This window comes from Anser cygnoides, chromosome 20, assembly GCF_040182565.1.
Source record: "Anser cygnoides isolate HZ-2024a breed goose chromosome 20, Taihu_goose_T2T_genome, whole genome shotgun sequence".
Classification (NCBI taxonomy): Eukaryota; Metazoa; Chordata; class Aves; order Anseriformes; family Anatidae; genus Anser; species Anser cygnoides.
Genome location: NC_089892.1, coordinates 86,371 through 110,147, shown reverse-complemented (window position 1 = coordinate 110,147; position 23,777 = coordinate 86,371). Strand labels below are relative to the sequence as shown.

General features: G+C 39.2%; 1 protein-coding gene across 15 annotated transcripts in view; it reads right to left on the bottom strand.

Annotated features, from left to right (window-relative positions):
* GARNL3 (GTPase activating Rap/RanGAP domain like 3) overlaps positions 1 to 23,777 on the bottom strand; it is a 62,247-nt gene that overhangs the window by 20,058 nt on the left and 18,412 nt on the right. For 5 of the 15 annotated variants that reach the window (XR_010826010.1, XM_066980463.1, XM_048050924.2 and 2 more), the window contains 17 exons: positions 21,577 to 21,651; positions 20,054 to 20,153; positions 19,555 to 19,673; positions 18,670 to 18,734; positions 17,472 to 17,535; positions 17,187 to 17,219; positions 16,746 to 16,821; positions 16,022 to 16,120; positions 15,371 to 15,474; positions 13,524 to 13,632; positions 11,930 to 11,975; positions 8,836 to 8,942; positions 5,299 to 5,420; positions 4,643 to 4,747; positions 2,118 to 2,192; positions 1,099 to 1,210; positions 290 to 388 (listed from right to left, as the gene is read on the bottom strand). Coding sequence is in view for 14 of the 15 variants with exons in the window: in XM_066980463.1 (XP_066836564.1) it covers positions 290 to 388; positions 1,099 to 1,210; positions 2,118 to 2,192; positions 4,643 to 4,747; positions 5,299 to 5,420; positions 8,836 to 8,942; positions 11,930 to 11,975; positions 13,524 to 13,632; positions 15,371 to 15,474; positions 16,022 to 16,120; positions 16,746 to 16,821; positions 17,187 to 17,219; positions 17,472 to 17,535; positions 18,670 to 18,734; positions 19,555 to 19,673; positions 20,054 to 20,153; positions 21,577 to 21,651 (1,510 nt within the window). In the remaining variant the exon portion in view is untranslated. Of the gene's footprint in view, positions 1 to 289; positions 389 to 1,098; positions 1,211 to 2,117; positions 2,193 to 4,642; positions 4,748 to 5,298; positions 5,421 to 8,835; positions 8,943 to 11,929; positions 11,976 to 13,523; positions 13,633 to 15,370; positions 15,475 to 16,021; positions 16,121 to 16,745; positions 16,822 to 17,186; positions 17,220 to 17,471; positions 17,536 to 18,669; positions 18,735 to 19,543; positions 19,675 to 20,053; positions 20,154 to 21,576; positions 21,652 to 23,777 lie in introns of those variants that run through there. The other 10 variants (XM_048050939.2, XM_048050954.2, XM_048050950.2 and 7 more) reach the window with 9 other exon arrangements.

The window sequence follows — 23,777 nt, the reverse complement described above, 5'->3', positions numbered from 1 at the left end:
GCACAGGGAAAGGGGTGGAAGGATCTGAAAAGGAGAACCAATAAACTCAGAGCTCAAAAACCTAACAACAACAATTTAAGAATAGCTATGTGATGTGACAAAAGGCAATTATGTAAATCTAGTGCTGTGGGAATTAAAATTCTACAGCATGTTTCCCAGTTAAAAAACAAAAACAACTCTTAAAGAAGAGGAGCTAAGGCATTCCCTTCTATTCCCTTTTTATGTCTGCCAAATAAAAAGTTAAACAAACATATTCATATGAGAACCAAATAACAAGGACCTCTCCTACCTTTGTCTGTTCGGGCAATCAAAAGATCCAGAGCTTCCAACACATGCATCTGCTTTATTTGGAGCGTTTTATCAAATACTTGAACTGATGGCTGACCATCTAAAAAGAAAACACACATATTTCTTTACAATTCTGCTAAAATTTGGTAGTCAATGGTTCTGAACTATTTCTTTCTAATAAAATAAGTCTTGTTTTTTCTCATGAAAATGAAACATCCTGCACAAAGCTCGTATGTATGCTGCAGCATCATAACCAGTACTTCCCTATGGGAGTGTTTTATCATTGCCATGGATGAAATTATGCAACTGAAGCCTAAGAGGGACCTTTCTTTGGAAAGTTTGAAAATTTTCACTGAGAACTAACTTCATTCCCTTATTCCCAATGGCCTTATGTGGCACACAGAAGATAAGAGGTTAAACTAGTAAAAGCACTGCTATGGAAGAAACAGGCTTTCAACATCACATAAGCCTTGTGCTTCATGTTCATTAGTATTATCAAGGGCTAAAAAATCCAGACACTCCTTGAGTTTGGATTTGACTTCATAAATCTTTTCAGATGGTCAAGATAACAGCACCTGAAATAACAAAATATTCAGAAATCTGCATGAAAATTGGCTCCAAATAAGGATTCTCATGCAGAGAAAAAATCTGCAACTAGATTACATAAATGTAATAGATTCACTTGGATTGGTACTATCCTTGCAGGTGAGGACTTACCAATTACCTAAACAGAGCTTATGAACATTTATTTTGAAGAAAATGGTCAGATACATAAATAATTGACACAAGAACACAGCATCATTTACTAACCATCAATTAACAAGATGCCAGCATCTGTAGAAACCAACAAGGACTGGCCCCAGGAATCTGCACAGACAACCTCATGAGGAAAATTACTGCAGAAAGATTGGGACTCCCAAGGCTATGATGTAACATAAGGGATACATATTAATTATACTAAGAAATACTGACCATATAGACACGAATGAGATAAGACAATGACATGTAAGAACACTTAAATACTTTTGGCAGGATACATTTCTTAAAAGTATATTTTTTGAATTTGAAATATCAAAATCTAGTTAATTTTCTTGCAGAGAAATACTCTCCCTACCAATTGGATTTGGAGACTAATAAGTATAAGATACACTCTTGGAACACTGGAATTAAAACCCAAGCAGCTGATATTCAGTACCACCATGCATATACAGTTTGATATCATTTCATGGTTCAGTTTGTGATATTTAGACATGGTACTGCTAAAACTACCTTTCCCCCAAATTGTTCTTTTGTCATGTGTTCTCTGTACTTACCTCCTAAATTCTGTCCCCTCCCCGCCCTCTTCCCCAATATTAAGTATTAAGCTGAAGTCTGAAATTCTACGAGCACTTCTGAAGCTTCTATATATAAGATGCACATAGAAAAGTGTGGTTTACATTTTTCACTCCTATGCCTTGTAAAAAAAAAGAGTAGTTACAGGAAAAAAAAACACAACTAAATTTTGCTTTAAACTTGATAAAGATGTTAAAATAATCAAAAGATGATTGCTTATGGAAAACATTATGTTTTTTTTTCATGAAATATGCTCAGATATAAAAATATCCAGACTTGCATTAACATGAGAAGTACTACTACCTTCAGGCTCATCCTTTATTCATTTGCTACGGGCTGAAGAATCACTTTAACACTATACATTACAACTTTGCTGCTATAGTATCTAATCACGAAAGTAAATAAACAATATATAGAACTGATATACAATACCATACTCAATTGCATTTAGTTTTTTTTTTTTTTTGAACTCTCCTTACACAAATGGGTTCACTCACCTCCTTTTTACAAAAGCTGGCGGTTGCTAGGGTAGCTGGTGTATCCCCTCTCACAGTGGTTTTCAATTTCAGCGCCTAATACAAACAGGTATTTTAACTAAATACTAAAGCTTTTGTCACTAATATATAACCTAAAGCCTAAAAAGAAAGGACAGCTTAGGATGACAAAGTAGTTTACAGCTTGGAATTGCTATTACAGTTATTAAGAAAGAAGGGGAATTATCTATACCCTGAAGAAAGAATGCACTAATCACTATGGAGCTGCAGCCAAAGCCTAGCCATAAGCCATAGCTTATAAAAAAAAAGGAAGCTCAAAATATGAAGTGTTCAACATAGTAATGAACAGAACGACAGAATGAAATCATAGAATGGCTTTGGTTGGAAGGGACCTCAAAGATTCACAGATTCACAGATTTCTCTAGGTTGGAAGAGACCTCAAGATCATCGAGTCCAACCTCCGACCTAACACTAAGTACTCTAAGCTCTACATCTAAACGTCTTTTAAAGACCTCCAGGGATGGTGACTCCACCACCTCCCTGGGCAGCCCGTTCCAATGCTTAATAACCCTTTCCGTAAAGAAGTACTTCCTAACATCCAACCTAAAACTCCCCTGTCGCAACTTTAGCCCATTCCCCCTCGTCCTGTCACCAGGCACGTGGGAGAATAGACCAACCCCCACCTCTCTACAGCCTCCTTTCAGGTAACTGTAGAGAGCGATGAGGTCGCCCCTGAGCCTCCTCTTCTCCAGGCTGAACAAGCCCAGCTCCCTCAGCCGCTCCTCGTAAGACTTGTTCTCCAGACCCCTCACAAGCTTGGTCGCCCTTCTCTGGACTCGCTCGAGCACATCCATGTCCTTCCTGTAGCGAGGGGCCCAAAACTGAACACAGTACTCGAGGTGCGGCCTCACCAGAGCCGAGTACAGGGGCACAATCACTTCCCTCGACCTGCTGGCCACACTGCTTCTTATACAGGCCAGGATGCCGTTGGCCTTCTTGGCCACCTGAATCATCCAGTTCCAACCACCCTGCCATAGGCAGGGACACCACTCACTAGATCAGGTTGCTCAGGGCCTCGTCCAATCTGGTCTTGAACACCTCCAATGATGAGGCATCCAGAACTTCTCTCAGCAACCTGTTCCAGTGCCTCACCACCCTCCAAGTGAAGAATTTCCTCCTAACCTCTAATCTAAATCTCCCCTCTTTTAGTTTAAAGCCATTCTCCCTCATCCTGTCTTCATCTGATTGAGCATAGTTGTTCCCCATCTTTTTTTTACATCCCCTTTAAGCGCTGCAAGGTTGCCATGAGGTCACCCCGGAGCCTTCTCTTCTGTAGGTTGAAAAGCCCCAGCTCTCTCAGCCTTTCTTCATCGGAGAAGTATTCCAGCCCCTTGAGCACTTTTGTAGCCCCCCCTCTGGACCCGCTCTTAAAAGATAAGTTTCCTTCTTGTTCTGGGGACCCCAGACCTGGATGCAGTACTCCAAGTGGGGCCTCACAAGGACAGAATAGAGAGGGACAATCCCCTCCCTTAACCTGCTGGCAACTCCTCTGTTGATGCAGCCCAGGATTCAGTTGGCCTTCTGGCCTGCAAGCATGCACTCCTGGCTCATGTCAAGCTTTTCATCCACCAGAACCCCCAAGTCCTTCTCTGCAGGACTGCTCTCAATGAGTGCTTCTCCTAGTCTGTCCTCATGTCTGGGATTGCCCCAACCCAGGTGCAGCACCTTGCACATGGACTTGTTGAACCTCATTAGGTTCATGTGGGCCCACTTCTCCAGCCTGTCCAGGTCCCTCTGGCTGGCATCCTTTCCTTCTACAGCAAAGTCTTGTAGCCTTTTTTTTTTTAAACTGGTTGGAAACAGAAGTGCTGAGGTACTAAAAGGCCAACTCTTGTTCTTACCCCTGCCATCAGAGTGGTCCCAAAGAGTGTTTATCAATATGGTGATAGGCATTTTATATATATAAATATAAATGAGCTTCATGTCAGCTTGGTGTCATCTGCAAATTTGCTAAGGGTGCACTCAATCCCACTGTCTATGTCACTGATATGAATATTAAACAGTACCCGTCCCAAGACAGATCCCTGAGGTACACCACTCGTCACTGGCTTCCACTTGGACATAGAGCCTCTGACACATCTACACAATTCATTCTGTAGGTCAGCTGATCAGAGGAACCTTTTACCAGTTACATAAGCTGGCCTTTCACTTGCAAAAGCATTTAGCAAACCACTAAATCAAACTATATAGATACACACTGCTACAGGGGTGGTGCCAAAAGACACATGGTCACAGTATCATGAATTCTTCAGCTACGTATAACTGAAAGTGTTCTGATTCTAAAAGGGCTAAACACTCTAGCGAAATACCATATAAACATAGTTCCCCTCAGATAGAGAATAAAGCTGTTTAAGGTATCTTATATATCTTCATTGCTAGTATTTACAGCACACCAAAATCCAGTATGCCTATAAAGTGATGACACAGTCTTTGTAAACATAGATGCATACTTGCTAAATTGATCCCACCTGACCAAGTCGGACAAATTCTGCTTGCCGAGCTTCTTCTTTTTTCCGTGTTGATTTCGGGGACTCTGGCAACACATCACTGAAAGACCTTCTATTGAGCATGTTCTAAAACAGAAAAAATTGTTTTTGTTTTAAAATTAAATCAAAAGTTTTCATATTTTTTTTAATTTTAGTCAATTTAATACAATACCATTTACATTGTCTGTTTTTTTTAATATAGTTTCCTGTCATGATGAATCTAACTGTATTGCTTTTCAGAGAACAGTAATCACTATTTTTCCAATCATTGACTTCTTTACTTTCCTACTTGTCATCCTTTACCACTTTCATACTACACAATTACAACAAAGGCTGCAGACATAGAATCATAAAGGTTAGAAAAGGCCTCCAAGATCATCTGGTCCAACCATCCTCCTACCACCAATATTACCCATTAAACCATGTTCCTAAGCACCACCTCCTATCCTGAAAGGACAGTCTGTCAATTTTCATATAACTGTAAAACAAACTATGTCACTATTAGTATCTAGCCTAGTGTACACAATCCAGTGCTCATCAGCATTAAAGCCTTTTAAAGCAACAGAACATTCAACGTACTAGTGAAAGCAGGAGAGAACATGAGAGGCACAGAGATCGCTTTTGACTTTCTGACTTACATTTACCTTGTGTAGATCAGGCATCAGGTCCTGGTATAAAGAGCGGATCAGCATGTCTAGAGTGCGCTGACGTTTCTGAGAAAATGTTGGGGTTTCCAAGGTGGCTTTTTCACCATTTATTACTAAAATATGGAAAAGAAGATATGTTACTTTAATGTGCTTTGCTATTTTCCACTGACTCTATTTTGCCTCTATATAAATATAACCAGTTTTCCCGTAGTAATTTAGTTTCACCACTTTTTGCATGTTTTTTAGTAAGTGACAATCCCTCAAGCTTAAAAGGAAATAAAGACTAATAGCAGTATTCTACAAGGCACCCCAATAACCTCCTGATATAAAAATTAAAGACAAACTACTAATCAATTTAAGTGCTAAACCAACTTAAATATTTCTTAGCAATGTGTGCAAAATAAGTTACTAGTAAAGTTCCTGTCAGGTAAGTGGGTAATTGTAATCCTTATGATTACGTTAGATGTCTGTTATTGACCTCCCAGTCAGGACAACGAGGCCAATGAAGCCTTACTTCAGCTGCTCAAAAATGTCTCAGGCCAACAAAACCTGACCTTCAAGGGTAACTTCAATTACCTGGACACTTGTTGGGAACACAACACAGCAGTGCACAGATCCTCCATCAGGTCCCTGGAATGCATTAAGGACTGCTTCCTGCTACCTGTGCTGGACATGCCAAAGGTGCACTAGGTTTACTGCCCGCAAACTGTGAACTTGACAACACAACTACCAATGATAGACTTGGATACAGAAATCCTAACACTGAAGTTTAAGAGCCTGCTGAGCACACCGAAGACCAGCAATAAGACAAAGATTCTGGATTTTAGAAGAGCCAAATTCAATATGCTCAGAGCCCAGCTTTGAGGGATTTCATGGGAAACATGCAAGGAGGGCAAAGGAGCTTGTGAGCGCTGGGATTTATTTGAGAACAACCTCCTGGAAGCACAAGAACAGTCCATCCCCTACAAAGAGAAAGGATGAAGGCAGAACAAGAGATCACCCTGGCATAACAATGAGCTTTTGGGTATGCATAGAAGCAAAAAAGAATCATATCAGCTATGGAAAAAAGGCTTCAATGAGTACACTGAGGACTACAAGAACCTTGCCAAGACCTATGCAGAGATGCAGACAGGAAGGCTAAGGCTCAGGTAGATATGAAATTGGCCCAAAATGTCAAGAACAAGGAAGTACTCTTCAGATATATGAGCAACAAGCAGCAGCACAGAGAAGACATTGCTGAACAGGGCAAGGATACCAGTTACTAATAGTGCTGAACAGGCAGAGGCTCTCAATACCTTCTTTTCCTCTTTCTTTACCAGTGTAGCTCACAATCCAGATCACAGTATCAAGTAGCTCCAACAACACCTGTGTTGACACACCAACAGTGGTGGAAGGGCTGGTCTGCAGACATTATGCAGGGCATGCACTCATACAAATCTATGGGCCTGGATGGAATCCACCCGTGTGTTAAGATGGCACAAAGTGGTGATCAATGTTTTTTACTCAAGCTGGCATCCTGCCACAAGTGGGGTCCCCCAGGGACTGACACTAGGAAACATGCTGTTCAACATCTTCATAAATGATCTGGATCGTGTGGTTGAAAGCACCATCACTAAGTTTTCTGATGATACTACACTGAGTGGTGAGGTGGACACATCAGACGGCAGAGTCATCTTACAGACAGACCTAGAGAGGCCAGAAGAGTGAGCAAGCAAGAACTCTATGAAGTTTAACAAAGCCAAGTGCACCTGGGATGGCATTACAAAAGAGCCCAGCACAGGCTAGGATCTGTGCCGGGGGTGCAGCATTGCTGAAAGGGATTTTTAGGTCCTGGTAGACAAGATGAATATTATTCAGCAGTGCACTAGTGCTGCAACGAAGACAAATCAAATCATGGGCTCCATCCACAGAGGCATTACTAGGAGAGAGAGAGAGAGATGTGATCATCTCACCCTACTCAGTGGTTGTCAGGCCACACCTGGAGCACTGTTGCAGTTTAACCTGGCAGGCAGCTAAGCACCACACAGCCATTTGCTCACACCCCCTCCCCACTGGGATCAGGGAGAGAACTGGGGAAAAAAAAAGTAAAACTCGTGTGGTAGAGATAAAGACAGTTTAATACAGAAGAAAAAGGGCAAAGAAAATAGAAGAAGTGATGCACAACTCAACTACTCACCACCAGCCAATCAATGCCCAGCCAGTCCCCGAGCAACAGTAGCACCCCCCATAGCCAACGCCCCCCTAGTTTTATTGTTCAGCATGACATCATGTGGTATGGAATACTCCTTTGGTTAGTTTAGGTCAGCTGCCCTGTTTGTGTCCCCTCACTGCTTCTAGTGCTTTCCCAACCTCCCTGCAGCATGAGAAGTCTAAAAGTCTTTGTCCAGTATAAGCACTGCTGAGCAACAACTATAACGTGCATGTTATCAACATTATTTTCATCCTAAATCCAAAACACAGCACCACACCAGTTACTATGGAGAAACTTAGCTCTATCACAGCTGAAAACAGGAGAAGTACTGTCCAATTCCGGTTCCGACAATTTGAAAGAGATGGGGTCAGACTGAAGAGGGTCCAAAGGAGTGAGACGAAGAGGATCAAAAAGCTGGAGAATCTGCCATATGAGGAAAGACTGAAGGAATGAGGTCTTTTCACCCTGGAGAAGGCTCTGGGGTCACCTCATCACAGTATTCCAATAGTTAAAGGGTGGCTACAAAGAGAATGGAAGCTCTGCCTTCACAAGGATCCACATGGAGAAGAGAAGGGGCAATGGGTACAAGTTGTACCAGAAGAGGTTTTGTCTTGATATAAGAAAGTGTTTTTTTGTGTGTTTTTTTTTTGTTGTTTGTTTGTTTGTTTGTTTTATAGTGAGATCAATCACTGGAACAATCTCTCTGGGGATGTGGTAAAATTCCCATCATTGGAGGTTTTCAAGATGCAATTGGAGAGGTTGCTAGATAATCTCAGCTTCCTTTTGGACCAGATGATCTTTTGAGATCCCTTCTAACATGGGTTATTTTATGATTCTATGATCAGCTCCCAAATATCTCTTTATGGCTCATTTAGAAGCGTAAGTAAGGGTCAAGGAAACCTGGAACTGAATCACTACAGAATTAAAAAGGTCTTAAAGGTGCAGAAAGGCAACTATTCAGCATGCATTCAGAAATACTTATATTTTCAGAGATGCTAACCTAACACCTTTTATTACTAAGTATCGAGCAGCACTATAAATTATGTGAGATCTCAGGTTCCTATAAGAAAACATGAAAATATATGTGGCTGCACATTCTACATATGTAAAGGTCAGTTTAGATCTAGTAGTCTGAGAAGCATAACTGCATAGAAAATAATTTTTGTGTTCATCTGACTGGACCTGGCATCCCATCTACTTTACAGATTTGGAAAAAAAAATTGTACAGAAGAGCAGCACACACAATAAAATGTATTTACGTTTTAAGCATCATGAATTTCAATTTAGTAAAGTAATTATTTAAAAAGTGTTTCTAGCAAAAGAAAAAACTGACTTACATTTCACTAACAAAAAATCCCTGAATTCCTGGTGATTTGTAAACACAGGGGGGGATGGAAGTGGAGGCCCAAAGAGAGGAACACTTTCTTCTGAAAATATTTTCAGCCTAGTGAAAGAACAAGTATTTATCTGTGTTCAAAGCCATGTTCAAAACCCACCATTTTTACAGACAGGAGAAAGAACTGGAAACAATTATCTGAGTATGTCTAAGGTAAGAATTTCCACAGGTCTAACAAAAAAAAAGCAAACAAACAAACAAGCAAGCAAACTCACTCATAAACGGGCATTCATTTGGAATGAATTGCTTGACCCAAAATTCTGAATCTTTTACATAAACATTGGGACAATAACAATTACAGCAAAACTTTGCAATTCTACTCATAGAATAATGCTGTTAATGGTATTGGCAAAATCTAGTCCTTTTCCAAAAAGCTGTAAAAGAACAGTTCTTCACCTACAAAACATATTCTCCTTATAGATTTCTACCTTACCTGTGCATTAACCACACTTATGAAAGATGCGATTCTTTCTGAGTAACATCAGGAACACCAAACTTCCACTGATAATTATCAACTTTTGGAGCTAGGCAGTATGGTTTAATTAATGCAGTATCTTTAAAATAAAAAAGGTTCAGGTAACTTGTGTTGCAGAAAAAAAACCAGCAAACGAACAAAAAAATGGATTCATAGATGACTATAAAGATAGCTCAGCCTATTAAGAATTAAAAAACTTTCCAAAGCAAGCCGGAAATTATTACGTTAGAATAACGTGATCAGATCTGAGCAGCAGCTTCTGAAACCATGGACCATGGTTGGTATCTGTGGTCTATACCGTGCATGGAAGAAGAGGCTAAAAGAATGCCTTCCTTCAACACTTTATTTCTTAGCTGTCAGAATGAGATTGGTTGTTCAAAAAAGGACTACTGCCAGGTGATCAGTATAAGGCATATTGTTGGTCTCTTTCTCAACCTGCCTGAATCCTTATAGTTATGGAATTTTCAGGAAAGGAGGAAGCAAAACCAATCCACCTAATGACCCTGTTGATTCCCGGAAGCCATTTCTAAGTCTACCCTGTACACAGCTTCTTTCTTTCCCCTACAAGCTACCTGATACTTCACACAAAGTAACAGACCCAGCATGGTCAATCCTCCTCTTGGTCTTGCAAATGTGGGGTATAATGATTTACAAGCAAACAGTTTAAAATTATGCTAATTAACTATTGAAGTCATGCACGGTCACACCATCATTAGGAGTCTGCATTCACAGTCTAACACACTGAGTTCCCCCTTCCATCTTGCAAAGTTTGTAGCTCTGAATTACTGTTATAGATGCACACATGCATTCCAGTTTGAGGCATAATTTTAGTTTCATGCCCCAAAATCTCCTGTCTAGTGCTAGATAAACCAAATATTTTGATTTCCTAATATAAATTCTTTAGCCATAAGAGACTTCAGCATCTGAGCTTACAGTGTCCTGTCCTCAGACATATCTGAAAGTGAATGCAATCCTCTCTTTTTTTTATTGACCTAGTCTAAATAGTAAATGATGTAGCACAGTTTCAATAGAAGAGGGATTAGTACAGACATTGCTACTACTTTGTAAAGGAGAAATAACAGTGCCAAATCTGTAACCTATGCTGAGAAATGCAGTACACAACAATTTAAGTCAAAGGGCAGCTCTTTTATTTGTCTTTACTGCTTATTCTGTTCAAGCCCAAACTGAAACCCTCCCATGAGCTCAGACAATGATATCCCTCTGCAATTCTGCTTTTTCAAGACTGACAGATATCTCTGGCATCTCACCATTAACCTCAGGACAATAGCTGGAATGGTTTATGTGGTAAAAGCCACTTTGTTCATTTGTAACATGTTTACATGTTACATGGGCTGCAGCCCATGGAGAGGGGACAACACAGGAGCAGGTGACCTGGCAGGAACTGCTGCCTGTGGGGGACCCATGTCTGAGCAGTTTTTTCCTGATGGATGGACCCTGTGGTACGGACCCATATTTGGAGCAGTTCTTGAAGAGCTGCTTCCTGCGGGAAGCCCATACAGGATCAGTTCGGGAAGGACTGCATCCCACGGGAGGGATCCCAGGTTGGAGCAGGCGAAGAGAGTGACCGTGAAGGAGTGGCAGAGGCAAAGTGCTATATATAGACTGACCGCCGTTCCCCTGTGCCATTTGAGGGGAGGTGGTGGAAGAGGGTGGATGGGGGGAAGGTGTTTTTAGTTTGTTTCCTTTGTTTCCCATTTCTCCATCTTGCTAGTAATAGGCAATAAACTCCTCTATCTCCCTATACCGAGTCTGTTTTGCCCATCACGATAATTGTTGAGCGATCTCCCTGTCCTTATCTCAACCCTTGAGCCCTTTGCATCATATTTTCTCCCCCTTTCCCTTTGAGGAGGAGCAGTGAGAGAGCAGCTGTGGTGGAGCTCAGCTGCCCACCTGAGTAAAACCACCACATCATTAAAGCCTACAAAATGCTAGAATGCCAGAACGCTTGCTCTTGAGATTCTGCTGACAGCTAACAGACTCAGACTTGGACAGCACAGGACTCTATGTGTGAGGGTCCCACAGCTAACTGAAAGATATACTGTTTGCCCACAAAATTTCCCTAGGTTTTAAGTATGTGACGACCAAATGTACATCTCTTAAGTATTCTGAAGATCCCTAAAAATGAGCTGGTTTGCTTAGCTACAACCGAAACCGGACCAGTAAAGATCCGCTACACAGCTATCACAACATCATGTCTATTTAACTTCCATCATACAGGTAGTTCACTATGTCATTGATCTCATCAGATCAGAATCTTGCAGACATATCTTCCATCATTTTTCACATTTCATCTAAAAAGTAGTTTTGTTTTGCCCCCTTAGCTTATGACTGTTCCAGAATTTCATTATTCTGATTGTTAGAAACACATAGCTTAGAACCAATTTACAGTTCTCTGCATCTAGATCCATACTGTCTTTCAACTTTAAAACTTCATTCGGCTTCCAGGCATATAGACAGGTGGACAACACAAAATGTTTTCCCATTACCTCTAAACGATCAGAAATTAAGTATGAAATGATTAGTTACAATCACAACCTACCTGTAACTATCATTCTGCTTATTATATCTCACTAAGGCAAAAATATCTGTCATTCAGTTAAGGAAATTAATCCAGTACTAATAAAGCTCACATGTATTTTAATTTTAATCTGTTCCTGCAACAGATTTAATAGTAGTCAAGCATAATAATAAATGTAAAGACAAAATATTCCAGACCGTACATTTTACTATTATAAAAGGGGTCAATTTAAAAAATTGAGCTACTACCACAAATACATACTTGTTGCTGTTATATGAAGCATAAAGTGTGCTATATAGTTCTGTCTTTCATGTTCATATTTTATAAACTTGAGATTAAAAATTCTTTTAGGTGACCAGAAAAAAAAAAAAAAATGATTCCTAGCTTCTCTTATGCCAAAACTCCAACTGAGGAAAAATAATCCCACGAAATAATTTTGCTATCAGAGTTGTAAGAAAATAAAGAGAAAGATGTAAACTGGGAATACACAAAAATATATTTAAGATGCTTGAGAGCATACTCTCTAGACTTTAGCTGGCACTCCAAAAGAGTAAAGATCTTCTGTAAGCCCTAAGTCATATAAGCCAGACTTGCACAGACATTTCAGGTACGTTGGGACATCTGAACTAACACTGGCTGCCTTTATTTGATTAACTCAATCCTAATCTACCTGTGTCATTGCTATATAGGACAGCACACTGAAATATCTGCATATTTAACTTTTCCCATTGCAGAGATAACAAAAAGGGGATGCTATAGTATGCAAGAGGGTGAGTAGGAAGTGACAGAGCATATTAAATAAGTTTTGAGATTTACACATTTCACACAGACCAGCCCCTGTATTTTTTATGGACACCTTTATCCCTGGCTGCTCTTAACTGAAAACATCAGGAAGGTGATATGACTCTGTGGACCACCTGCGTATTACTTACAATGACCTAAACAAGTCCGTATGGATATAGGACACATCCTGAAATGGCAGATGTTAGGTACATTTCTCAATAAGGCCACTCAATAGGAGAATCATGTACCTCAGGGAAAGAGAAATCCCTTTACACGCCAGACCTTTCAAAATGTTTTCCAGGACCATTTTTCTGGTGCTGAGTAACACCTCAGCACTGGAGTATTCTGATCAGTGTTTTCCATTCATCAGCTCATTTATTCCACACCATCTTCAAGATGTTTAACATCATTGTCAGCAAAATGGGCAGTGGAATCGAGTGCACCATCAGCAAGTTTGCTGATGACACCACGCTGTGTGGTGCAGTCGACATGCTGGAGGGAAGGGATGCTATCCAGAGGGACCTGGACAGGCTTGAGAAGTGGGCCCGTGTGAACATTGTAAAGTTGAACAAGGCCAAGTGCAAGGTCCTGCATCTGGGCTGGGGCAATCCCAAAACAAATATGGGCTGGGTGGAGAATGGATTGAGGGCAGCCTTGATAAGAAGGACTTGGGGGTGTCGGTTGATGACAAGCTCAAAATGTGCGCTTGTAGCCCAGAAAGCCAACCATAAAATAGTTTTCCCTTCTCTAAACAGCATGTAAGAGGGATTAGGGTAGAATTAGAAATAATAATATTAGTCAAAAAAAAATACATATATAAGAAAAAAGATACGTGTAAAATGAGAGCGAATCATGGACGGTTTGAATGCTGTAGAAGATTCTTCTCCTTCCTGAAATACGATAGTGACAATGTCATTTCCAATATGCCGCTTCCTTTCTACCTGAAAGAAAAATAAAGAAGGAGAGAAAAAAAAGCAAAAAGAAAAATAGGAAGGAAAAGACAGACACAAGGATTTAAAGGATATCAATGCTTCAACAGTTCTGTGACAGAACCCTGAAACAACAACTCCTAATCCGTAAGCAGCTCAGGAAATGCCAGTCTTAAGAAAAAGTATCATAAATATGATTGAAGACAATATAAATTACTAACTACAATTAAGTACACTTAGCAATGTCATGTTGCACATACAAGGCAGCTGCTAAAAGTGCAGCTATTTTTTTCTTTCCTTTCCTTTTTTTTTTTTTTTAAGTTAGAAAAGCTCTCAGAATTTCCAAATATTAATAATCACTAATAGAGTATGGAACACATAATATTCCAAAAAAGAAAATCCATCACTTGAAATAAAAGGAGAAAAACACCAATCCTATTATTCTTTAAAAACAATAAAGGTCCTCTGATTTCTGCTATGATCTTGTCATCCAAGGCAAAAACATGAGAAAACTGACATGGAAATAAAAAAAAAGACATTATATAATCTAATTATATGATTATAATAGTTTTCTAAAAGATTAATAAAACAATTTGTGAGTAATTTTAGATAAATCATTATGGACATGCTTATAAAGTGTTGTGTTTTTTTTTTTCCTTCATAAAGGTTCAAGCGATGGATGAGAGCGTATTTGAACAAGCACCCTAAGAATCCACCTAGTCCGCCTATGAGAGGGGAACAGCAGTGCTTTACAGCAAATGCACAGAACTGGTCATTAACACGTTCACAAGCAGAGATTCTTTCAAGCTACATTAAGTACTACCTGAGTATGAGTTGTACATTATGCATGTGCATATTCTGATAATTCAGAATTAAGTCTAATTTCCAGCCTTCATAAATTCTTTGAAGGCAGTGACAACTGCAGCAGTGAAGTTCTGCAAGTCACCTCAGTACCAGACTATTTAGTAATTTTTAAATTAATTAAATTTGAAATTCTTCACAAAAGTCTTAGGACTTGTATTTCTAAAATATTAACACGCAAGAAGATCCCCTATTTTATTTTAAGATGTTTTGGAGTTTATGATTAACTTCGTTAAAAAAAAAAGGGAAAGGGAAAGGGAAAGGGAAAGGGAAAGGGAAAGGGAAAGGGAAAGGGAAAGGGAAAGGGAAAGGGAAAGGGAAAGGGAAAGGGAAAGGGAAAGGGAAAGGGAAAGGGAAAGGGAAAGGGAAAGGGAAAGGGAAAGGGAAAGGGAAAGGGAAAGGGAAAGGGAAAGGGAAAGGGAAAGGGAAAGGGAAAGGGAAAGGGAAAGGGAAAGGGAAAGGGAAAGGGAAAGGGAAAGGGAAAGGGAAAGGGAAAGGGAAAGGGAAAGGGAAAGGGAAAGGGAAAGGGAAAGGGAAAGGGAAAGGGAAAGGGAAAGGGAAAGGGAAAGGGAAAGGGAAAGGGAAAGGGAAAGGGAAAGGGAAAGGGAAAGGGAAAGGGAAAGGGAAAGGGAAAGGGAAAGGGAAAGGGAAAGGGAAAGGGAAAGGGAAAGGGAAAGGGAAAGGGAAAGGGAAAGGGAAAGGGAAAGGGAAAGGGAAAGGGAAAGGGAAAGGGAAAGGGAAAGGGAAAGGGAAAGGGAAAGGGAAAGGGAAAGGGAAAGGGAAAGGGAAAGGGAAAGGGAAAGGGAAAGGGAAAGGGAAAGGGAAAGGGAAAGGGAAAGGGAAAGGGAAAGGGAAAGGGAAAGGGAAAGGGAAAGGGAGAACCGTGTACCTGCTGCTTGTTCTCTCTAGAATATGGCAGCATGGTTGAAACATGGAACATAATTTCATGCCCTTGGTAAACTGTATAGATGGAACAGGTTCCTGTTGTATCATCTGCAAAGGAAGACAAGATTCCTAGTAGGAATGTATCCTTTAAGATTTTTAAAGATTAAAAGATATTTCAGGTCTTTCTACGAAACCTTCTTTAGTCATCCCTTTTTCTGACCAATTTTAGAACATGTCCACGCTGCATGTTTTTGCGTAGATGTCTAAATCTGAGTTTGCAGCCTAGTCTGCATATTCCCACAGCTAAAACCTATGACGTCCTTCACCTAACCTCCTGAAACCACATATGGGCATTCAAACCATGATGCTTTACTGTTATGAAACAACTAATGTCTCAGGTTATTCTCTACTCCCTTACAATATAAAATGAAACGTTCACCTTAAAATACAAGTTATATATCTTCTCTTCCACTGCATTACATACCAGTGATTTAAGCTAACCTGCTTAACTGTTTCCTCATAAAGCACAGCATTTAGCATGCATGTGAAAAAGTTTTTGGAATCGTATTATTTCTTCAACAAATATTATGCACATGCAGTAAGCAATATCATTCATATTGTAGCCCCTGCTTCTTTGCCTCAGCTGAGTTCTTACTTTTTGTGTCCAGTCCTCCTCTGTAGCCTGTCCAGCCTTTCAAAGTAATTGTGTCGCCCAAGAGATGCAAAAATCTTTGAAAGCTCTCACTTCCAGTTTCTATACATGGAAGGGAGAAATGTTACAAAAACAAAGCACATGTAGTAATAGAACACCTACCAAAGATTGATTAAAATACAGGAACAGATCCTGCCTTTAGGACACAAAGACCAGAGTTTAAGCTGCATTAGTTTCTTCTCATGTCATCCAGGGTTTCTACCCTTACAGAAAGAGCATCCCAGCCTTGCAGAATGGCAGAAAAAGGATCACCATGCGACATTAAACAACGATCTCTTTTGCTAACTCCACAACACTGTTCAAGTGCATAGAAGAATGAGATCACAAAACCTTAAGAATGAAAGAACTAGAAACAGTGACTTCTTGCAGGTAACAAGAGTCACCTCCTTCAACTGCTTCTTTTTTTTTTTTAAATCTTACTTTGTATAGTCTATTTCTAGAAAGAAAATTTCATCATTTTCCAAGCTGTAACATTAGGTTTCCTATAGCAAACTTTCATAGAAATAGAATATTCTTTGCTACAGTTTTTCCACCCAATATGAACACGAAAACCTTACAAAACTACTGTTAACATAATCATTATCCACTGTCTGGCTTCCACATGCTCGGTATATGGGCAGTATCCTATATTTTTAATAAAAAATTAAGGAAAAGGTAAAAAACTCACCATTGCTGAACATTTCATCATCTGTAAGCTGCCCATCCTTAGCATAAAGGACTCCAAATTTAAAATTCACAGATCCCTAAGAAATAAAACTAAAGATTATAAGCTAAACAGGCAAAAGACCTAAACTAATGCTTTCTCTAAGGAATTTTAAATGTGTAACTTTGTATACATCCTGCACATGTGAATATATATCTCATACCAACTCCATTACATGCACAAATAACAAGCACCTAATATTTTACCTTTGATTATGAATTGTATGATATATTTTTTACACTGGTGTTTAAAATGATTTTTGATTTCATATATTGAAAACTAATACTCCATTTTTTATTGCAATAAGCAATCGACTGGGAAGTTGTCACAAAGATGTCAGTACAAATATAACAAATACAGCTATATTCTTTGAATAAGTCTATGAGCTAGGAGTGGTAAGCTTACATTTACCTCTTGCTCTTCAAGAACCAATAAATCCTGCAAATAAAACAGTTTGTTTAGCACTCTGGCATTAAAGGCAACACAAATAAAATGATTACATCCCTGTGTATTTAAGTTTTGCTTTGAAGTGGCCAGTTCAACTGATAAACAAAGTTTACTTTTTAAAACCCCTAATCCTCATTGTTATTCTGCTGAAACAAACAAACTAGTAATATTTATGCTTAATGATTTATTTTCCAGAAAATAATAAAGAAAAACAACTAAGCAAAAGAAGAAATGACCACTTACCTTTTGTATCTCAGGATGAAAAATTTCCCTTGGGCTCTTCTCAAATTTCTCAAGACTCATAGCACTGAAATGTAAATGAAATACTGTGTAATAGAAAGGCAAGCATACATTTCAACATGAAAGCACTAATAGTTGCAGTTAGAACTGCTTACAAAAGGAATTGTTCACAGGCCCCGTCTTACATAGAATGTATTGTGGAAACAAAGAATGGTTTTGGTTGGAAGGGACCTTAAATATCATCTAATTCCAACCCCCACGCCTTAGGCAGGGACACCTTCCACTAGACCAGGTTGCTCAAATCCCCATCCAACCTGGCCTTTAACACTTCCAGGGATGGGGTATCCACAACTTTTCTGGGCAGCCTGTTCCAGTGCCTCACCACTCTCTGAGTAAAGAATTTCTTCCTAATATCTAATCTAAATCTACCCTCTTTTAATTTAAAGCCATTACCCCTTGTCCTATCACTATACTCACTGACAAAGAGCCCCTCTCCAGCTTTCCTGCAGGCCCCCTTTGGTACTGGAAGATTGCTATAAGGTCTCCCTGGAGCCTTCTCTTCTCCAGGCTGAACAACCCCAACTCTCTCGGCCTCTCTTTGTAGGAGAGGTGCTCCAGCCCCTTAATCATCTTTGTGGCCCTCCTCTGGACTCGTTCTAAATACTTCCATGTCCTTCTTGTGCTGGGGGCCCCAGAGCTGAATGCACTGCTCCAGGTGGGGTCTCACAAGAGTAAAGTAGATGGGGGAGAATCACCTCCCTCGACCTGCTGGCCACGCTTATTTTGGTGCAGAGCAGGATATGGCTGGCTTTCTGGGCTGTAAGTGTACATTGCCAGAATCATCATTTCTTTTCCACAATGCTAATCTCCAAGACTTCCCAAACTTCTGCATTTTAAGTAAAGAAATCATTAAAACCCTGCATGGATGTCAGGATTAAATTTATACACGTTTTACAATTAATTTGAAAATAGTCCCTCTGCCAAAGAAATGGTCTGAGAATCTTTGTCCATTCTAAATTGTCACTTTTTCTACTCCAGGACAGGCATTAAAAGCACTTTTTCCTGTCCTCAGTGATTAAGATTTGTAAACCTGTTTTTACTGTTTTTAAAATCATGAAGATCATTCAACACAAGCTCTGAATTACAGGAAGAAAAGATACACACAAGTCTCTTAACCCATAATTTATTTGTAAATACATACCTCAATATAGATTTCACTGATAATGTTTTTGTGGGACTGTAAGGGAGACATATTTTCTGAGTACCCTATAAAGGGGGAAAAATTACAAAAAAATAGAAGACGTTACAGGACTTATTGACATTCTCTATACGTTAAAATAGGAATGCTGATAAAAACAATTAAGTAAAAAACAAAGATCAAGACCATGCTAGTTTTACTTAGTCATATTTACTACTGAATTAAAAAAAAAAGAAAAAACGAACATGAAAAGGCATAGGATGGTGCAAAAATATTTTTTAATTAGCTTTTACTACTCTGCCATGTAGGAACTTAGGAGGAAACTCACAGTACAATACTGGGCGTTAGGAAGAATGTTGAAACTAGTAGACATAACTAACTATTTCTCTTCTTCTAAAAAACTATGAACTATGCATGCGTACTAAACAATATTAAATTAATTGCTTAGATAAAGGTCATTATGGAGAGCTAAGTGAAAAGAAAATCCTAAGAAGATACTAGTAAAACCAGTATCACATTTGGCTATTTTCTTAACATTGTATAAAAATATCAGTAAATCAGTAGTATATCACAGCTTAAACTCATCACAGGATATAAATCAAGAACAATTTAGGCAACATTTTTAAAAACAATGCCGAGCTGCATGTAAGAACAATTAGAAATATCTTGCATCATACATTTCTGTCATAAAGTTTAGTTTACTGTTATCTACTAAGCTAGCTTAGTTTTATCTACTAGGATAGAATTATATGTTCTCATATAAAAATGAAATCTCCATATATTAAATACTGAAATTCTGTAGAAGCAAAAAAGTCTGTGGTGAATGCACACAAAGCAAACAAGCAAGCAAACAAAAAAAAAAGCAGCAATTAAGTACTTTTTTCTTACTGTTTTTCTCCAAAGAATTGAATGGTATTGGGGAACACGCTGATTATTTTGGTCAGAGAGTACAACGGACAGAAAGAAAGGGTTCTTCTCTGCATCTGTACCTATGTAATTTTGATGAACTGTTAGAGAAAAATAAGTGTTACGTATTTTAAAGAAAACACACACACACAGGTTTACATGTGGAAATATATACTTATCTATATATAAATACATAGTTATGTAGATACGTATAAAAGACAAGAGACAGGTATAGACTTCGAGGCCTAGAGGGGTTTCTGTTTGTTTTCTGTTTGGTAGCATGGGTTCCGCTGCTTACAGAACACCATTCTGTCTTCAAGTTAAAAATACATCAAACAAGAACTTGCTTTGAGTACAGGGCAAAAATGTGTTAGTATTACATTAACGTCATTTTTTCCCCATATTTAAATACTTGCAATTCAAAGCTACAGTGCTTTTGCATTGAACAAAACTTCAAATACATTCACAAAAACATTAATACCTTTTCCTAAAAAATATTTGAAATACCATCTTGTATAATATTCTGGATTTTCCAAATGCACATCCGTTCTGTGCCATGTTCCTGGAGTGTAGTCTGTATTCTGAAACAGAATTGGAAGACTGCAGATCAAATGCTGAAGAAAAAAATTGAGAACATAATAGAGGGAAAAGTCAAGCAAGCATGGCCAATTCACCAGAAGAATTTTAGTTGTATACTTTTTTTTTTTTTATAAAAAGCAAAGAATTATCCTGAAGTCAGTTGTTGTGCAGATGAAATTAAAATGTATCTCTCTCTACATATTTTTAAAATAACTTTTCCCTTTGTACCACCATTATAGGTAATAACTTAGTATTCCACTAACAAGCAGATATTTTAATGTGGAGTTTGAAGACCTGGATTTTTAAAACCTAAAAATCAATAGATGAACAGATTCCTGTCCCACAAGTTTCATTTTCTCAGTTCTTCCTCAAGGACTCCTCATTAAAGCCAATCATGCTGTGGAAGTTTTTCAGCATTCTTTCTGGATTGACTAGTTAAAATAAGTTCTCCAGCATGCCTCACTCCCTTTCTACTAAGAGCATATGCAAAGAAAAAGCCATTCTCCAGGTCCATTCTCCATGTTGCATAATCAGTCACCCAGAGGATCTCTCTGTGATACAAGTTAATCAGCTTTTGAAATGCATGAAACTAAACTGAAAAAACAGTGTACAGAACATGACCTCACAGGGAGTAAATGCAGAAACGTTTGCTTTAATGCTGCACCCAGTGCAGATGCAAACAGATGATCTGTAACAGTTTATGGTTAATATTAGTTCAATACAAGTTTACCAAGACCTCATGCACATTTCTAGACTATGAAGTTTTATTTCTTCAAGTATTAAGTTGATATTTATAGCTAAAAATGTTTTACAAAGGAAGATAACTCCCGTCCTCCATTTAAGGAGAAATCTAAATATCACTGGAGTGGTTAAGGGGGAACACCATGAGATTAATAGCACAGGAATCTGGAAGGAATGACTCTTTCAGACACCATTCAGCTTCTTCATCTCTCATTTAAAAGATGAGCATAGCTGCCTAAACACATATAAGAGGAAAAAAAAAAAGCTATAAACTCATCACACTCATGAACAAACTTAAAATCACAAAGGTTAGCTTGAACACTATAGTATCATCAAGACACCATTGTAACAAAGTGAACTAAAGTCTGCAAAGTGTTATTCAGAGAATAAGACTTTTTTTTTCTTCTAACCTGATCAAATGAGCAAAATATCACCAAAACTAAAATAAATATCATCTCTGTCCTTAAAAAGTAAATTGTCAAGATTTTGTACTCTTGAAATAAAACCCTAGACTTGAGGGTAAAAGCCCACCATCTCCCTACTCTCAGACTCTTATATTCTCATATTATCTAACATTTTTAAGACCAGTCCCCTAGTAATTGACTGTAAATCCACCTTTCAGTTGTGAAGAGTAACTGAAACTGATCTATTTTTTGTTTTCTATGAGTATATGTAGCCACTTACCTCATCAGAGGAGCCATTTTCCACACGGAATCTTCCAGCTCTTTGGATGGCTCCATCAGCATCACTAGATATAAGCTATGAAAGAGCTTAAGATAAATGTTCTAGTTCCAAAGACACCAATATGATCAGCAAACAAATCTTACTTGGTTTCTCCTTCTCCCAGGTGTTATCCATTACCAACTTGACTACAGATTTGGAATGACCCAATTATAACTCTAAGAATGCGTGAGTGGGAAAGCTGTACTTTCTTCTGGTATATCCAGTGCTATTCAGAAATTCTCCTGTCTCAGGTTTTGGCTACACCAACATGCACAATGCATACAGAGGTACATGCCACCTTCCAGAAACTGATCTTGAAGTTCACTCCTTTCCAAACAATGGCTCTTACAGACATGTTGATTCTAGTCCTCTCAGCTTTGCTATGTTTAAAACTCTACTTGTTGGTAGTGTCACTGTGACTAGCAGTCTTTTATTGCATTTATTACATATTTATGTAAGTTTTCAGAAGTTTTTCGATCCATAAAAGGAAGCAGCAGAGAAGAGGAGAATGTTTTTTTTCCCCTCAAAGATCAGCTGTAAATAACACTGCATGTTGCTCCTCTAAAAACTGTAAAAAAGAGATTGTCACATATTATACCAAACTTAGGAAATAGGATCTGAACAACAATAATGCATTAGTTAACCCTTTTTCACTTCCCTCCAGCAATCCATGTTATTACATGATAATACTTTCTCTCTTTGCTTGGTGGAAGAGTTATCAGAATGTTTTGTTCTCTTTGCCCCTTCCTTTGAAGGGGTCTGAGACTATGTCAGGAATAAGCTAACAAGGCAAGAACTGCAACAGACCCAGTATGAACTGCAAGAAAAACCGTAGGGACAACTGGTCATAGCAGACCAGTAGGAAGGACATAGGAGAAACTGTTTAGGTGCTGAGACAAAACAAATGTGTTATAATAAATAAAAGATAAAAATCATTGAGCAATAGGGATGCCGTTGAGGAAAATACTAAGGAATTAAATATTTAGAAACTTAAAAGGGCAAACACCTTTTTACATTTTTATTTCAAAAGATAAAGAGAGTATTTGGCTTACATGGCAAGGTTTTGGTAGCAGGGGCAGGGGGGCTGCGGGGGTAGCCTTTGTGAGGAGTTCAGCTGCTGCCCTGTGTTAGAAAAGGGCCAGTTCCAGCCAGCTCCAAAAGGGACCCACCACTGGTCAGAGCCAAGCCATGAGTGATGCAGGTTGCGCCTCTGGGAAAACATATTAGAGAAAGGGAAAAAACTGCTGCGCAACAGCAGCTGGGAGAGAGTAGTGAGCCACCAGGAAAGAAAGAATCCTGAAGACACCAAGGTCAGTGAAGAAGGAGGGGAGGAAGTGCTCCAGGCACCAGGGCAGAAGTTCCCCTGAAGCTTGTGGTAAGGAACACAGTGGAGCAGGCTGTCACCCTGCAGCCTGTGGTATATCACAGTGGAGCAGATCTCCATGCTGCAGCCCATGAAGGAGCCCATGCAGGAGCCATAGCTGCCGCCTGTGGGGGACCCATGCCGGAACAGTCCGGCCCTGAAGGACTGCACCCGATGGTACAGACCCACATGGGAACAGTTCTTGAAGAACTGTAGTCTGTGGGAAGCCCATGTAGGATCAGTTCAGAAGAACTGCATCCCACAGGACAGATGCTACACTGGACCAGGGGAAGGACCCTGAGGGACCAGCAGAGATGAAGCATTATGGACTGATCACAAACCCTATTCACCTGAACCACTCAATGGGAGGACACAGAAGAGGCTGGGGGGGGAGAGGGGGAAGATGCCTGTGCTTGCTTTTAGTTCTCACTGCTCCAGTATGTTATCAATAGGTAATAAATTACATTAATCTCCCTTATACTGAGTCTGTTTTGCCTGTGACAGTAATTGGCGAGTGATCTCTCCCTATCCTTATCTCAACCCAAGAGCTTTTCTTTCTTCATCATATTTTCTTTCTCTGTCCTTCTGAGGAGGTGGAGTGTGAGGGCAGCGTGGTTTAACTCATCCCTCGTTAAACTACCACCCATGCTTTCATAAAATACTAGCAGAATTTTAAGAAAACCAATCACAAGACAAGACTACTTGTACGAGGTTAATGTGAATTTATAATTACCAATATATTTCTCTTTTCCAGCTAAAGAACCAAAATACTAGGAATGAAAGTGCCTCTTAGCACAAA